Here is an 18,405-nt window from a genome sequence, read left to right on the forward strand (position 1 = left end):
TCAAGAAATAAATAAATAAATGAAGTAAAAATCGTGAGGGGGCGTTGATTTCCAGGCAGTGTTGCCAGATTGGATCTGTCTTCTTTTTTTTTCTGTGGGCAAGTAAAATGTAGCCTACTGTCAATCAAATAGCAGCAAGTGCTCCTGATCACTAAATATGTGAAAGCAAAATCACAGCCTACTGGTTTTTAAATTAAGCATGTGCATGTGTTATCTTTGATGTCCATCGTGGATTACACACAGTTTGAAATTATAGATGGTTTATCTGCCTCTGAACTTGCCCTGATAATCACCATGTTTTTAAGATTTCTTCAGTTATGAAGTTATTCCTTAGTAGCTGTCAGGAAATTAGATGACAGACATCTGATGTTATTTGGTAATTCTGCGTATTTATTTATTTTGTTCAAAAATGTAAATAATCTCAACAAAAAAGTGGGTTTAATTTGTAAAACCACTTGCAGATATCATAGATGATCTAATCTGTTCATATAAAAACGACAACTTTTAATATAACGTTGTCAAAAAAAAAGAAAAGAAAAGACCTGACAGATGAAAAAAATGATTTAATTGAGCTGATGCTCCATCAATCTGTGTGGTCTTGGTTTCTGATTTGTTTACTTCTTGTCAGTCAAACCTGGCAACAACACCGCTTCGCTTCGCTTGCAGGTGCTGCTGCTGAAAAGTAGCGGAAGCGGAAACCGCGTCGTGTCGTCTCGTCTCCTCGAAGGTTCCTGAAGATCTACGAGAGGGTTAGTGCTTTTATTTTCTCATATAAATACATGTTCTTGACACACGACATCGGCGAGTGTTGTTGTGAACTAAAAGCAGCGCCCGTTTCTTGAAGTATTGAAGTAAAAAAAATCCCTCCTTTGGGTCGCTGAAGTCTTGATATTTTAAAGCTCGGCCCGTTAGCCATATTGTTGACGGCTGCTGTCCGTCTTCAGTCGCTCTCCGAGGTCCTGAAAACACGATGTGTGAATCAGACAGATACATAATTCATACGCACGTCGAGGTACAGTCGCCGTGGCTCACGCTGACACCCACTCGGCTCTGTAAACGAGGTTTTTAAGCTAATTTTCTCAACACAAAACCTCCTCCAAGGCTGCAGGCTGCTAGCTAGCTTGTAGCTTAGCCACAGAGCTAAGAGCCTGTCTGAGAAGAGGAGGAGGAGGAGGCTTCGTTTCTGTCGCAGTGATTGTGACAAAATGACACCCAGACAGGAGCTGTCAACACTTCTACCGTCAATGTCCCGGTACATTAAAGCAGAGCCGGCCCAATGGCATAAGCGAACTCAAAAGCAATTCACTATCTAACGTTATAGTGCGTAACTTCTGTCGATCCCTACAGAAATCCTGCGTAATTACATTTACGGTAGACAAGGCAAGGCAAGGCAATTTTATTTGTATAGCCAGTTATCATGACAACATCTTCTGCCCATAGACCCTCACAAACTCCCAAGAAAACCATTTTAACAGGGAAAAAACTGGAGAAACCTGAGGGTGGGAAACAGAGGAGGAATCCCCCCCCTCACCCAGGACGGGCAACATGTATGTTGTATACAGACAAGAAAACAGTTTACAACACGGAATATGGGGATGTACACAGAATTGCCCTTGTTTTGTTGTTGTAGCACTTCAAAGTGTTGTTGCCCATTGCTGTTGCAGTTTATTTATGACGTGTTTACAGCAAATGCATTGTCTATTGGTTTATTTTGTTACATTTAGTAGGCCCATTGTGACCTTCACTATCCCACTTAGTACTAAATCATTAAAAAACCATAGGTAATGTCACAACCTGGCTCATAAGCCGTGACAAAAGGATACCAAAGTGCCAATAAAACCAGGTTGTGACAGTAACAACATGCCAGACTAGGATGATGATTTGTCATGACAGATTAGAAATGAAATGAAATAAGTTTGTAGTAGGTGTGTAAATGATCAATAATCAGTATTATTGGCAGTAATATAGGGCCCCAAAATAAAATTTAGTTTAGGGCCCCATGGAGGCCCGCATTAAAGCCAAGATTAAAGGGACAACGAGGAGTTTTGGAAAAGCGAAGCGTTTTCACACTACATTTATGAGCCTCCGCGCGCACCGTAAAATTCTTTTGACCGGCGCAAGACGGACTCATGTTTTCATTCATCAAGAATTAAAGTCAGAGGTTCAAAGAGGTTCACATACCGTCGTAGTTCCGACCATAAACGGTGATTCAGCTGCGTTATTCTCATGACTCGTTGCGAAACCGAAAGTAAAAAACGCTGGTCGGCTCAACCAGCATCTCCGCCACCACTAATAATAACAAAATAACGATAGAGACAGAACAATATATTTATCGAAAATGGGCCCATTAACAAGTGTGGGAAGCGTAGATTCATCCACATTAACGTGAGACTTTTTTATAACCGAATAGAAACTCCTCGTTGTCCCTTTAACTCAGATTTTTCCCAGTGTTGGAAAGATGTACTGTTTGGTTTCCATAACAAAAAAAGCAAAACAACATAAAGAGTTATACATAATACATTTGCGGATCATTTTAGGGAAATACCATATTCATAAAACCAAATGTAGTCACTCAAAACCCTCATTTATAGCTTTTGAAAAGGAAACTGAACAGTACATCCTAAGTATATCTGACTCTAACAACAAAAAAACTGCTAACACTTTTCATTTTTGACACCTCTACCGTCTGCAGCGTAGCTTAGCAGTCTCACATTCATATGTGTTTGCTTGCTATTATTGTGAGTTGGTCCCACCCACCCCCCTCTCCCCCCTCCTCTTTGTTTTGTGTTGACCGTCTGGTTCCTCCCTGCAGCGCCAGGATTTGGTTTTTCTAACATCCTGAGACAAGTCAATGCAGTCAGGGGGAAGAGAGACCAGCAGGATGAACGCTCACTGAGCCAGCGGCTGCACACAAGCAACTTGAACTCTAGACTTTGACAGCACAGCCAGGCTTCACAAAGAGGTATGAGAGTTAACAATGTGCATGTGCGACTTGATATCCATTGGTGGGGCCATCTGGTCCAGATCTGTTTGCCAACTGTTTGAGCATGCAGCATTGTTTGTTAACTGTGTTTACTCTGCATCAGATCGTGGTGGTTTGATTACCCACCTCCCAGCCAGACACCATGACGTCCTCTATGCTCCGCCGACAGCTGAAGAACCTGGTCCAGAACTACTCTGAGGCCGAGGTCAAGGTAGGAATAACCTGTAATCTTTCTGTTTAATGTTACCTTGACCAGGAAATAAGATATTTTTCTGTTATGATCTGTAAGTTTGGATACAGATGGCATATCTATTTCATGGGGAAAGACATGTTGTGTCTTTGGAAACACATCTTCAGCACAGGTGTGGAGGTTAAAGATCAACAGGTCAAAACACTGGTTTCAAGTTTAATGAAACATGTTCTTTTGCTTTTTAAAGGAAAGATTTTACTTTTAGGCCCAATCCCATTTCTCTTTTGTACCCCTACCCCTTGCCCCTACCCCTTGCCCCTCGCCCCTTGAAACGGAGTGCCAAGGGGTAGGGCTGAAATTCAAGCCCTCCGAATTGGGACACCCCTCGACAATCGCGTACGTCATCAGTAGTCGCCACTGGCTCTTACGTAGGCAGCCGCGACAAGCTGTTTATGGAAATCTTGGGAAATCATGCCGTCTACAGCTGTGGTGATCTCTCTTGCGTGGGCTATTGGCATCCTTTTACGGTTGTCTGCAGCTAAACGGAGCAATGCAAGAAAACGAAGACGTCTTCAACGCCTGGGAATGCTGGTGGATTATGTTATGGTATGTAGAACGTAATGGAGAACGTTTGTGTGCAATAGAAATCACTGTGTTCCTACCGACGTTAGCATGCTAACGATAGCATTTTAACATCGGTAACGCTAGTCTGTTTTGTACAAAAGCTTGGTAACGTTAACTTAACGTTAGTCTGTATAACATTTGCATTCTACCGTTTGTGATGCACATGTAATGTGCTCACTTTATCAGTGGGCAGATCTGATAAGATAAAATACAGTATAAATACGTAGCATGACTGTATTGTAGATGCTATTAATGCGTTTTTGCGGTGGGGAAAAGCCAAATGTCCTGCAGATAAAACTATAGTTAAATCCTTCTAATTGAGACTAATGACATGAACATATTTCTTTTTCCAGGCTGGTCACCCTGCATCATATTGCAAACTGAACCACAACGTGCCCATCCTGCGGTTGTGGTTTAACGTGGAGGCAGAGCTGCAGCAGGATTTTCGCCTCAGCAGAAGAGCCATGAATGGTCTGCAGAGGCTGCTGCAGAGTGAACAGGACCATGGCTGGGGGAGTCAGCTAGAAGTGCTCATCTATGTTTACTGGCTGGCTCATGGACTGTCTTACCGAGTTGTATCTTGTGTTTTCAATGTGCCCAAATCCACAGTCCACCGCATCATCCACAAAATAGCGAATGCTACAGATGTTACTGGTTCAAATTTGCGGGGTTTGTCCTGCACTGCAGGATCGCGTGATCGCGTGACTTTTCACCACAACTGTTTTCCTCTAGGTGGCAGCACCGTACTAAATACTGCTCAGACGTTTTGGGGACAATGCTGACAGCCTGATAGCCGCGATTAGGAGTGGCGCTGTTCATGATACAGAATACAAGAGGATGAAAGGAGAACTAGCTGCAGACAGTAAATAATATAGTAGCCTAGTTTTTCAATGACAAAATGTAACGACGGCAGCTACAGTAGACTATGGCCCACGTATCACTCTCTTTTTTCGGTCATCTGTCTCGTCATCTCCAAAATGTGTTTTTAAAATGAGCCAACTACAGTACTGTGCAGTAGTGCCGCAGATTTCTCACTCCGCACCTTGTTTGAGAGTGCAGCTGGATGATTTCTTGTGAATGAACGGGTCTGTGTCACTTTGGGGCTGGGCGATAAAACATAGGATAAATAACTTTCCCTCGATAGAAGACGCGGCTTTTATTTAATTCAGAACAAACCGCTTAGCAAAAATGGAAAATATAGTCTATAATAATTAATTGATCTGTTGTTTGGCCACTGTTTGAAAATAACCCGAATTATGAGCAAATAATCTGATCCAGAACAGCAGTCATAATCAGACTTCTTCTAAATAAACCTAAACATTAAATAACTGGGTCAGGTCGGACCATGGGGTTATTTTTTCTCTTCTTCTTCACAGGAGAAGAGGAGGCTATGTGCAAAGTACCACATTAACATCTCTATTCATATAACGCCCATCGAAACAGCTGATTTACATGTCGGCCGTTAAGGCAAGGCAAGGCAAGGCAATTTTATTTGTATAGCCCGTTTTTACAAACAGTTTGTCTCAAAGGGCTTTACATGGCATCGTAGCAACATCCTCTGTCCTTAGACCCTCACATCGACTGAGGAAAAACTCCATGGAAACCCTTTTAACAGGGAAAACCAGGAGAAACCTCAGGGTGAGCAACAGAGGAGGGATCCCTCACCCAGGACGGACAGACGTGCAATAGATGTTGTTACAGACAAGAAAACAGTTTACAGTTTGTCACAGAATGTGCGGAATATGGAAATGTTAACACATGGCGATTGGCCATTCACGCGGCTTTGTTCTTGGTTTCGGCCAATCAGCTTATAAGCACATGGCTAATTATCAGCTTTCAACCAATCGCACTGTTTTAATGTGTGTGTGTGTGAAAGTTATTTTCTTTAGTTCATTTTCGTTTCTTTTGGATTTTTTTTACAACAATGTATCAATATAATATTGTTTTCGTTTCATTTCGTTATAAAAATCAATCCCTTTTCTTTGAAACAATGAGATTGAGCAGCTAAAACTCAATAAACTCAACCATGGCTTGTCTTATTGTTAATCTGAACGCACATGTATAAAGGGCAGAGTCAAGGCAGCAGATAAATCACAAAACATCAACGCGTCCGTGAGCGCAGCGCACCTCCTCTTCTCCTGTGAAGAAGAAGAGAAAAAATAACCCCATGGTCCGACCTGACCCAGTTATTTAATGTTTAGGTTTATTTAGAAGAAGTCTGATTATGACTGCTGTTCTGGATCAGATTATTTGCTCATAATTCGGGTTATTTTCAAACAGTGGCCAAACAACAGATCAATTAATTATTATAGACTATATTTTCCATTTTTGCTAAGTGGTTTGTTCTGAATTAAATAAAAGCCTGTCCCATACAGCCGCGTGTGTTACGCCGTGTTTTGTTGATGCTATCATCTTTGCCTTGCGCAGATGATCCTTCATAAAATAAAAAGTCCAGGCCGGCTGCATGGCTGACGGTGTCACTTTGTATCGGCCGCGTCTTCTATCGAGGGAAAGTTATTTATCCTATGTTTTATCGCCCAGCCCCAAAGTGACACAGACCCGTTCATTCACAAGAAATCATCCAGCTGCACTCTCAAACAAGGTGCGGAGTGAGAAATCTGCGGCACTACTGCACAGTACTGTAGTTGGCTCATTTTAAAAACACATTTTGGAGATGACGAGACAGATGACCGAAAAAAGAGAGTGAGACGTGGGCTATAGTCTACTGTAGCTGCCGTCGTTACATTTTGTCATTGAAAAACTAGGCTACTATATTATTTACTGTCTGCAGCTAGTTCTCCTTTCATCCTCTTGTATTCTGTATCATGAACAGCGCCACTCCTAATCGCGGCGATATGTGATACATAATCATCAAGTCATAAAGCAAGACAGGCTTTATCATATTACAATAGTTTCTGTGATTTAGGCAGGGTATACAGTAGTTAGTTCTAGTTTAATAGCCTAGAGTTTAAGCTGTGGATTACTGCACAGATCACTGAGTCATCCGCCTGTCGTCCTCCGTTCTCACAGATGCCACCTGGCGGTTGTTTTGGCACATTGAGGCTTTTCATTAAAACCTCTTGTCTCGCCAAAGAAAAAAAATGCATGAGTCTTGTGCCGTCTCGCGTGGACCACGCGTGAAGTCCGCAAATTTGAACCAGTAACATCTGTATATGGATCAACCTGAAGCGTGTCATCTCTTTCCCCCAGATAGGACAGCTTCATGCAGTTGGACAAGGATTTGCCCACCTATCAGGGACCCCTGCATTTAACAATGTTGTGGGTGCAATAGATGGAAGCCATATTAGAATAAAACCACCAGCACAGCACCGAATAGACTATTTAAATTATAAGGGATTCTATTCTGTAAACATGCAGGCAATTTGTGATTCCAGTGGAAGATTCCTGGACATCTTTGTTGGTTACCCGGGGTCAGTTCATGACACACGAGTCATGAAGAACAGCAGCTTTTACAGAGCAAGACGGTACCCTCCCACAGGCTACATTCTTTTAGGAGACGGTGGCTACCCATGTTTGGACATACCAATCTGCCTGATTACACCGTACAAGGAGCCAGTTAATGGACCAATACAGGGGCGCTTCAATCATTATCATTCCAAGGGCCGCAGCATAATCGAAAGGGCCTTTGGAATGATGAAGACCAGGTGGAGGTGTACACTTTTCAAAGCCTTGGAGGTAAAACCAACATTTGCACCTCAGGTTATTGCGTCCTGTGCCTTTCTTCACAATGTGTGTCTGGATAATGGGGACATGCTCGAGCCAGATGACGATGCTGCACAGGATATGCTAGACCCCCAACCTCCCCGTGAGCCCCTGGCAGCTAATGAGAGGTCTGGCAATGCAACAAGGGACAGACTGGCTGCCCTGGTCTCAGGCAATGTGCAGGCCCCATGAAGACGCTGACTGATCCGGAAATGGACAATGTATATAGTTTTTTGTGATCTTACCTCAGGGATGTGTGAAGTTTTTCTTTTTGAATAAATCTATTTTAATGCTAATATTTGTTTCAGGTGTTATTAATGTTTAGCTGGTGTGATATTCATGCTCACAAACTTGTATTAGAAAACAATATTGCACTTTATTATGTCACTGACATCACATTCAAAAAACACACACACAGTCAGCTGTGCTTTTGAGGTAGTAAAACAAGTAAACAAGTTATCACACACACAGAACAGCACATCATTTCTTAATTTGGTCCTGAGAACAACAGTACTTCTGAGGTAAACATCAGAACAGTGCAACAATAGTCATCACATGAACTAGTGTGATAAAACAGGGGACATATTGCACAAAAACCCCTTTTTTTTTCTTTCACATTTTATCAATCAGTCGCTCAAACAGGCCTAAGAAACGCTCTGTTTTCTCCTCACTTTCCTCGTGTCTTTTCTGCTCCTTGACACTTTCCTGTGCCAGAAAATCCACAATGTGGTTTACCTTCCTCTTCTTTTTTCTGGGGGAGGGGGTTGGGGTTGGCGTAGCCACAGTAGCAGGAACAGAGGTAGCAGGAACAGAGGTAGCAGGAACAGAGGTAGGAGCATCAGAGCAACTGGCTGCCTCTGAAGAAGCTGTGGCCGGGGTAGTGGGCTCGACAATCTCCTAAAACAACAAAGCAAATTGAGAAGGTATTATATTCCTGAAGTAGGTGATATGATGGCCATGTGTATGTATGTACAATACATAATAACAACATGTATGTTGAAAATATATTTCTTAAGATGCTGGGTTCTAATGAACAACATATACGTTATCATTTTCATATCAAAAGATCAATAATCAATAAAAATACATGATGTGGCTGTATCTTTACCATAAGAAGAGTGATAGGATCATCAGGACCATATGATGCGACCACAACAGGAGGGTCCATGGATGGCCTGGCTCCCAAGACCTGATGCATGTCCTCGTAGAATTGCCAAGTAGATGCTGTGCTCTCACCGGCATCTGTTCCGGAACCTGTTTTTGGAGTTTTCAGCTCCTGCAATAATAATAAAAAAAAAACGTATAAATATGCAGTTCATCATTGCAGCGCTAACTGAAAGATTACAGATTACAATTAGGCATCTATCTAAATTAGAACTACAGTGCTTCTTGCTTACCTTATATTTTTTTTTCAAATTCTCCCACTTTTTGGAGATTTGTTGGCACGTTATTTTGCCTTCCAGGCCAAGCTCTTTCAACAACGTCCTGTATCATAACAAACATGAGGAGTGATGTAAAAAACAATGAAAAGCAAGATTTAAAAAAAAAAATTATGTATACAGTCAAGCAACCTAAAACAAATTACTCACTCCCAAAGTTGTTTTGAAGCAGCCTTCGATTTGAGGAAACGCTGCTCATTCTCAGCTCTGAAGCGGATGAGCCGTCTGGTTTCTTCTGGAGTCCCTGCATAGATAGCAGACAAGGATAGCTGTTGTTAGATATTGCTCGGGTTACAATATCCGTGTAGCGTGGATGCTCGCAATTTGTTCACAACTTCATGCAGGCTAATGTTTACGTTACATCTGATTTGTGCATGACATTCCTGCGTATCCCATAACGCTATCAATACCAGCAGCGAGGTCGCCGAAGTTTTTATTGATAACGTTATCACTGTAGTGTACATCAGGGCTGCCCACAGAGCACCGCTAATAGCGATTTTTTTTTCGTGTGCATTTTATTAAGACAATGACAATTACACATTGAAACAACGTTAAACTAGACAATACAACGGTTTTCGTGAATTTTAAAACTTTATTAATGGAGAAAATAACTTACATTTGTGAACTTCTTTCGCGGTAGGAGCCATCTTGCCGGTGAATCGCAATGCATTCTGGGAAATCTGTCATACCCCTCCGTTTGGAGTGTGCCTCTGGAAAATCTCCGTTTGGAGGGCTATGTAGCCCTACCCCTTCCCCCTACCCCTCCGTCCTAACGGGAATTGGGACACCCCTACCCCTACACGTGAACGCGCAAAACGGAGGGGTAGGGCCAAGTTGTAGGGCCAAGGGGTGAAATGGGATTCAGCCTTAATGTCTCAGTGAGAAATCCTTTAGTCCTGAACTTGATGCTTGTCCGTGTCACGTTGAAGGTGGGGACACATTTCTTGCCAGTATGCTGATCAAATGAGATGCGATCAATAAAATCCAAGCAGAACTGATTACTAACCATTTTCAGTGGCACGATGAAAGCAGATTCAAACAAGGAGCTACGCTGCAGCCAGTCCCTCGTTGTCCTGCTGTCAGCTTTCTTCTCATTAGCTGACACCTACAACTTGTAACTCTTGTTCTGTAGGTGAGAGAGGCAACGTCCAATGACCCATGGGGCCCGTCCAGCTCCCAGATGGCTGACCTCTCCGACCTCACCTACAACGTGGTGGCCTGCAACGAGATCATGACGATGCTCTGGAAACGCCTGAAAGACGACAAGAACTGGAGACACATCCACAAGGTGAGGGACATAGAAACCAGACATTTTCAAATACACCTATTATTTAATACTGTTTATACTGATTCAGAATTCTTAAATACTATTTGCTGAACAAAGCATTCAGAATTGGCAGCTCTGTTGACACACATGAGAGGCAGACACTGGAATAAAACGGTCTTTATAAATGAAATACACACGCCATAGAAAAATAAATGAACAGTAACTTGAGCACATAAAGTAGAGACATTAAAATTTCATTGGAGGTTTGCGCAGCTGTAGCCAGGGTAGATCAGTGCAGGACTCTGAGTGGCCAATGTCCAAAAAGGGAATAAAGCACAGTGTCAGCTATCTACAAGGTCAGTATGATCCTGCAGATATCTTTTAATACAGAAGGCATCACAGTGTGGTTAGCTCTAATGTTATGATTTTGATGAAAATTAGGCCTTAACAGTGATAGACAATGATTCAAATCTAAGTTTGTGTATGTTTGACCAGGTCAGCAGCAGTTAAACTGTCAAAGTTGGAATTTATTTGTGTTCTTCAGACCATCAGCAAAGTTTTTTTTAAAGAAAACTGCACTACCAATCAAATCTGCGAGGGGTATTTTGATATCACAAACATGGTATCAAAACAAACTATCACAACTTTGGCGGCCATGTGTGTGTCTTTCCTTTGTTGTATTCATTGTTTTACTCTTTTCATCCTAGTCCCTGACACTGCTGGAGTACCTGTTGAAGACCGGTGACGATCGCGTGCTTTTGAAAATGAAAGACAACATCTACATCGTCAAAGCCCTCACGGAGTACCGCTTTGTAGAAAAAGATGGCAAAGATCAGGTGATATTTGCTTCCTGATAATCTACAAAGCATGCAGCCTTTTAGTGTCCATTAAAATGGTTACATGTCATGCAGTAGGGTTATCTATTATTGGCACTACAATAGCCATGTCATCATACTCTCTATGTCAGGTTCACAGTTAAAGATTCAAAGCAGGTTCATTATAGATTTTATTCAGAGGAGTACAACTTTTTATCACTAACAGACTTGACGACATTCAAAGGACTTAAATCAGACCTAATTAATTCGATGAATTCATGAATATGAATACAATTCAGACTTAGTCAAATCATAGTCTAATACAAGCATATCTGTCCTAGGGTGGGAATGTGAGAGAGAAGGCCAAGGTTGTCCTTGTCCTAATGGAGGATGATGACAAACTAAAGGAGGAGAGAGACTTTGCATTCAAGACCAGAGAGAAGACATCAAAAGGCGCTGCTGGTGAGCCCCTCTGTCCAATTACTCACTACTAAATGCCCACAGTTTAATACAACTCATTATACCTGTCTGTCAGAAAAAGTTCATTCAACCTTTTTTCTCCATCCTTCCTTCTAATCAGCTTCATCTTCGGATGCCGTAAAGGATCCAAGCTACAAGCCAGTTTTCGTTGCTGGGTCCTCAGGTCTTCCATGCTTAGACAACATACCGTCAGTGGCTGATTTAACCGCTTCATTTGAAAAAAAGAAAGAGGAACGGCTCAAACAGGAAGCTGACAAGAAAGAAGCCGAAAGAAGGGTGAGTATTTAGTATTTCTATCAGATTTTGATGTGCATATCCTTATATTCTTAAACAGTAATCAGCCATCCCTTCTCCATAGCTCAGATTCAACCAGGTCTGTTCGGGAAACAAACAGAGTATTTGTGGAAATATTATGTCAATTCAAGCTTAGAGTCTAAAATGGAACTGCATGAAGACGATTCACTGGTACACGGTGATCATGTGATTATGCATTGGTTCATAGTGAAGAACAATTTATGGATTTACACAATTTGGGTTAAGTGTGAGATAGTCAACCAAAGCCTAATGCAAAGTTGAATCAAGCATTCACTAACTTTCATCAAAGGGGAAGCAGTGAAAGAAATATCTTAGACACTCTTATTAAAGGAGAATTCCGGTCATTTTCTAAGTACCGCTCTACAGCCCTAGGTCCCTGAGTGCGACCATAGTTGATTGGCACAAGCTGAGTCACATACGTTAATAGAGCATCTAAATGTTATCAGGTTAAGTTTTTCTGGAGCATTGAGCTTAATTGAAACTCATTTGAAAGGTAGAGATGGCATCTAAAAGTTCTTCTATAGAGTAAAAATTTTCCAGAGGAGGGCCAACCCACTTTTTTTTTGCTTCCGACACCACTGCTTATAATCACCAAATACTGTAAGCCAAGTACTAAATATAACTGATTATTTGACACAAGTGTACCGGTTTAGTTAGAAGTGGTAACACTTTAATAATGTGTAATTGTAATTTCCTAGGCAAAGATGAGTGACGATGAACTGAAATGGGAAGATGCAGGCAAAGGCAATGAAGGAAAAGTTAATGCTTGGGGTGGAGAAAAGGCAGAGGAGGAGGTGGTCGAGGAGGTGAAGGAGGTGAAGGAGGTGAAGCCAGATCCATGGGGAGCCCCCAAAGAACCCAAGGAGGCCACAGATCCATGGGGCACACCCACAAGACCTGAAACTACTGATACTACAGCGGATGAAGATCCATTTGCAGCACCAAAAACTGCTGAAGATCCATTTGCAGCACCAAAAACTGAGAAAGATCCATTTTCTGCACCAAAAAATGGAGGAGATCCTTTTGCTGCACCAAAAAATGGAGAAGATCCATTTGCAGCACCAAAGGACGGGCCTGATCCATTTAGTGCAGCAAAAAATGATCCTTTCAACGCCCCAAAAGCCAGTTCAGACCCATTCAATGCGCCCAAAGACAAGGAGGATCCATTTGCTGCTCCGAAAGATAAAGCGGATCCCTTTAGTTCGTCTAAAGATGACCCATTCAGTGCTCCAAAGGGTGATCCTTTCAATACCCCAAAAGATGATCCATTTAATGCCCCAAAAGATGATCCTTTCAATGACCGAAAAGAAGATCCCTTTAACACCCCTAAAGATGATCCCTTTAATGCCCCCAAAGAAGACCCATTTAACACCCCAAAAGATGATCCTTTCAATGCCCCTAAAGAAGACCCATTCAACACCCCAAAAGTTGACCCTTTTAATGCCCCAAAAGATGACCCATTCAGTACCCCAAAAGGTGACCCTTTTAATGCCTCCAATGATGACCCATTCAGTACCCCAAAAGATGACCCTTTCACCGCACCAGCATCAACCCCCCCTAAAGAAGACCCGTTTACAACACCAGCATCAGACGACCCCTTCGGTGCTCCCACAACACTTCCTTTCTCTGCACCATCCAAACCTGCTCAAGATGACCCATTTGCTGCACCAGTAACACCACCTAAAGAGGATCCTTTCTCTGCACCATCCAAAGCTCCAGAAGAGGATCCCTTTGTTGCTCCAACAACACCACCTAAGGAGGACCCTTTCTCTGCACCATCCAAACCTCCAACAGAAGATCCCTTTGCCTCACCAACAACACCCCCTAAGGCAGACCCATTTGCAGCACTATCCAGCGCACCAAATGATGAAGCCCCGGATCCCTTCAATATTGTGGAGTCACCCAAAGACAGTGCAGATGCGTGGGGAGCCCCTGCCACCTCTCCACCTGCCACCGCAGCAGATGCCTGGGGAACATCATCAGCACCAAAGGAAACCAAGGGTGGAGATCCTTGGGGAGATGGGGCCTCCTCACCTACTGATACTTCAGATCCATTTGGGGATTCCTCCAAACCAGACGATGACCCATGGGGAGCCCCAGGTAAGAAGCAAACAAATTAACAACAAGATAAATCTTTTTACTCTTTCTTACTGAAACTTTGGGGCATATCTATGCAAAGAAATCCCTCAAACTTAAGATTCTGCATTCACAGTGGAACTTGCTGAAATGTCATGATAGGAATTAATGTGGCCATAGGGGGGAAATGTCACCTCTGTAGTACCAAAATGGACCAGTGGAACTACCATTGAGTATTACACCATACTGGCATTCTGTGCTTCAGTAAGGGGAGTGGGTAGTCTACTAATTGTAAGGTTGGTCTCCAGCCCCGTCTGTGTCCTGTCTCTTTAGGCAACAACCCCAAAATAAGTGATAATTGGTTGTCTTTGGGAGGATCAGTCAAGAGTCAGTTAACAGTTGGGGTCTGATCAAGGGGGAGGTTGATATTTGATGCCAGTGACCAAGTTTGAACAGAGACAGGGTTACAATCTTTCCTCCATTAATGACCACTTGTTAACCATTCACTGAAGTGCTGTAGATCCTGGGGCCTAGTTCTATAACCACTGGGGAAGGTTGGGTAATGTGCTAAACCATGGAAACCTTTAGTTTAGAGTAGTTCATCACAGAAACTGGTCTTGCATACACAGTATATATTACTGTTGTGTCCGGTTTAAGCCTGTCTGTTCTTTGTAACCACTTAGCTGCAGCTCCAGCCAGTGGGGACGATGCATGGGGTTCACCCGCTCCACCCGCTGACAACTCCCAATCTAGTGACCCCTTTGGAGACGGAGCATCTAAAGCCAATGATCCTTGGGGTGCACCAAGCAATGCAACTAGCGATGCCACAGGTAAAACACAGTTTACACTGAATCTCTGTGATCCATCCATTACCCCGGAGAATAAACTCTTGTCTGCTTTGGGTTCAGCAGTGAAATTCTTCATTCTGATTAAATCGGCTAAAATCTATCTGCTTCTTTCTTGGCTGAGAAGTGACTCTAAAGACTAAACTCTGTGTGTGGCAGCATGGATTTGCACCTTTCTTGTACGTGTTTTCATGTAAAGGTCATTTGCATGCGTGACCACTTTCCTCCATTTACTTCCATCCCACTTCCATCTCACCTCCACCTCTCCGTCTGTCGGCAGCTAACAATTTAATCAATTAACCTTCTCTTCCGCTTTGCTCTCTCTTCCTCCCTGACCTGTCTCCCCTGAAGAAAACACCTTTTAGAGTAGCATTGGACCTGTATTTTATTGCAGGAAAGCGAACAGCACAAGGAGAGGAGATGTACAGAAGGACTGCTTCGTTCTTGGGCTCAGCGGGGGCGTCGCTGGTTGACTTGGACGATCTATTTTCTGCTCACCCCAAACCCAAACAACGCCCCCTCGTCGACACACTCGCTGCCCAGATACCAGCCGTCGGTAAGGACAGATAAAAAAAAACGCTTCGCTCTGGGTGACAAAGACGGTTCTTGACGAAGGCTTCATGTGTATTTTATTTGTGGTGCGCTTCATTCCAATGGATGCATGATCAACCTCCGAGACTGGTTAACCTCTGAGACACTAAACATCTGCCACGCAGTGATGTTAAAAATGCATTCCACTACTGTTCAGCTGAAGTCTTCAGTCCAGAGAGAGAGAGAGAGAAGGAGAGAGTGAGGGAGGGGTGGGGACAGCATGACTGACAAATAGATATTTATCAATAGGTTTGTATGGAAAAGATTATTGTGATTATGTGTTTTGCCCACCCACCCCTCTCCTGTGGTGTTGCTGTAGAGTATAGGTGTTATGTTTGTGTGTGTATGTGTGTGTCTGTGTGTGTGTGTGTAAGCATTAGTAACCTACTGACGTTACCCTGTATAATAGATACTCGTGTATATTAACCAGCAGATATATAACTCCTCCTCCCCTCCTCTCTCTGCTCTGGTGCACTTTTCTCTTTGCTGGAAAACTTTGAACTGTCCTCCCCTCCTTCGAATCCTTCCTCCCCCTCATCCCTTCATCCCGCCATCACTTTTCCTAATTTCCCAGGCGCTTTCAAAGCCATGGGCATGACGTCTGGCCCTGTGGTCAGGTCGGGGGCTGTTGCAGGGGGGTTCCTTCCTCAATCGTCACACCTACCCGGGAGTCCTTTTGGTTCCACCCTTGCGCCCCTCCACGGTGCACCGACTCCTACATTTGGGGCCGCTAATCCCGCCGGTGAAACTCCCCTTTTCCAGCTACCATCCCATAATAATATGGGTGCGTATTATTCCGGCTGCAACATGCTTCAGGCTGCCCGGGCGGCTCCAGAAACGGTACCGGTACTTCCTGGTTCTGTGGGAGGGAGTCCGCTAATGGGAGGAGTGGGGATGATGGTGCAAACCGGACCTCCCGTCGGGAATCCTTTGCTGTCGGGAACAGGAATGGGTCAGTCCAGTTTGTTTGGAGGAGGAGGAGGAGGAGGAGTGTGTGGAGTGGGCGGAGTCATGCCACAGATTGTGGGCGGAGTCCCGTTGCAGCCACAGTTGCTGTCGGGCAGCGGGTTCGGTGAGACGATGAGTAACAACAACAACAACCCATTCCTGTTCTGACACCTCGAGGAGTCAAGTCTCTGACAAACGCCTAAAAAATAAAAAATAAAAAAAAGGATGTTTGTATTTTGAAGAGACAGTTGGAGACGAGTAGTTTCACATGTTTTAGCCCTCTAGAAGTATAAACTTCATCGTCATCCTCATCGTCATCACCATTTCTAAGCCATACGACAGCAGCAGCTCCATTCCTGCTCTGAGTCATACTTCGCCACAATCACAGGTGCTGGTTTCAGAAACAACAGTAATTCACAATCAGACTAAGATGCAATAACGCTGTAACTTTTCACAATGAAGTGCTCTAAAACTCTATGGAACCTTATACTATGATGTACTGTTAGACTTCACGAGCAGCATTTGACTTAAAGGGCAAAAAAAAACATGAAAACTCCCTCAGCTTCTCCGCTCCTTCCTCCTCCTCCTCCTCCTCCCTCCGTCCCCTCAGTCCTTTAATCTGCACAGACCCAACAGCCATCGATTCAGTGTAAACAGTATAATATAGAAACAGAACAATGTGTGTGTGTGAAGCTGTACACTTCTTCTTATCTGAAACAAATCTACTTGATTAATAATTTTTCATGTGCAAGTCAGAGCAGCAGGAAGCACCTGAGTGTGAGCGTCTGTGTAGAAAAACTGAAGAGTTGCTGAATGTGTGTGTGTTCTGTGGACGGACCTGTGAAACATTAACACTATTGATCCGGGAAATGACGTCACTGTAGGTTTTCATTTAGAGTGCATGTGTTTGTACAGGGCAGAGAGTGTGTGTATGTGTGTGTGTGTGTGTGTGTGTGTGACCTGCGCACAGTGTGCAGTAAATATTGTGCTGATGTAAATAGTGGAAGTAATCACAGATAAACCTTGAAATATACTGTATATCAGAGTGTTACAATCACGAGTAACTATTTATTGATCTATTTATTGATTTATTGCTTGATTATTTATTGACGCAGCAATGGCCTCCAATAAAAACTAATAATCAGGTTTGATTACAGTGTCACGCTGAGCTGGTTGCATTAATCAAGCATGATTGGCTGTTGAAACACTGCATAATCGATCAGCTCAGTAACCAATGGTGGCTTTATCTTCCCTGTAGTCGCTCCTGATCCATCCTGTTATTGATCGTGTCCTCTCTGTACCACCGGCCGTTAGACCAGAAGCAGAAACGTGTCGTTGTGTGATGATGTTTAGCTGCAGCGTTGGCTGAATTAAAAAAAAATAAAATAAAAAAATCGACCTGCATGCTGTCTGAGCAGACCCTCCTCTGTAAACATCTGTGTGTGTGTGAGTGTGTGTCATCTATTTGGTGTGTGAGTAGGGTTGCAAAATTCCAGGAATTTTCAAAGTTGGAAACTTTCCATGGGAATTAACGGGAATATATGGGAATAAACGGGAATAAATGGGAATAGATCCATAATTACAAAATTGAAGGTTGGCCCTAAACAGGGAACTTAACTTAAATATCTATATGCTATTCCTCCATCACATGCAGTCAGCACACTGCTTACTGCAGGACTATTGAGGAGTATTGGGAGTAATATTTTACTCAACATTCATGTTTTTGTTGTTTAGTAAAATAATTGATTGTTTATACGAATTAAGAATTAAAACTTGATAAAGTTCTAGTCACAAATACATTTGTTGAAATGTCATGTTTTTTTAATTGTATTATTTTGCATGGATGTCTGCTTATGACAAAACAAAAATATTTAAATTTACATATGTTTGGATATGATATAAATTTGTTTAAATTACCCCCAATTTCCAATTAATTCCCATAAATTCCCAATAGATCCCATAAATTCCCATAATTCCCATGGAAGGTTTCCAGTTTGGAATATTTCCCAAATTCCCCAATTTAACTTCCCATTCCAGTTTCTGGAAATTTACTGGAGATTTTCCACCCCTTTGCAACCCTATGTGTGAGTGGGTGATGAAATTTCAACA

At 42.8% G+C, this 18,405-nt stretch overlaps 1 protein-coding gene across 1 annotated transcript; it reads left to right on the forward strand.

The window, feature by feature from the left end:
• The first annotated feature begins 650 nt into the window (after positions 1-650).
• LOC310993142 (uncharacterized protein) lies at positions 651-17,907 on the forward strand. Its single transcript, XM_083981452.1, has 11 exons — positions 651-749; positions 2,813-2,962; positions 3,087-3,194; positions 10,092-10,247; positions 10,934-11,062; positions 11,383-11,503; positions 11,622-11,797; positions 12,535-13,936; positions 14,596-14,742; positions 15,152-15,313; positions 15,923-17,907. The coding sequence occupies exons 3-11, from the start codon at positions 3,126-3,128 to the stop codon at positions 16,462-16,464; spliced, it is 2,904 nt and encodes a 967-aa protein (XP_083837578.1). The 5' UTR covers positions 651-749; positions 2,813-2,962; positions 3,087-3,125; the 3' UTR covers positions 16,465-17,907.
• Positions 17,908-18,405: the final 498 nt, after the last annotated feature.

The sequence above is a fragment of the Trachurus trachurus genome (genome assembly GCF_905171665.1).
Source record: "Trachurus trachurus genome assembly, chromosome: 11".
In the NCBI taxonomy this organism is placed as follows: Eukaryota; Metazoa; Chordata; class Actinopteri; order Carangiformes; family Carangidae; genus Trachurus; species Trachurus trachurus.

Excerpts from the sequence above, each read along its gene's own strand:
- LOC310993142 (XM_083981452.1), top strand. The coding sequence starts at position 3,126 with ATGACGTCCTCTATGCTCCGCCGACAGCTGAAGAACCTGGTCCAGAAC. Across the intron at positions 11,063-11,382 it reads AAAAAGATGGCAAAGATCAG|GGTGGGAATGTGAGAGAGAA; the intron begins GTGATATTTGCT and ends TATCTGTCCTAG. Across the intron at positions 15,314-15,922 it reads TGCCCAGATACCAGCCGTCG|GCGCTTTCAAAGCCATGGGC; the intron begins GTAAGGACAGAT and ends CTAATTTCCCAG.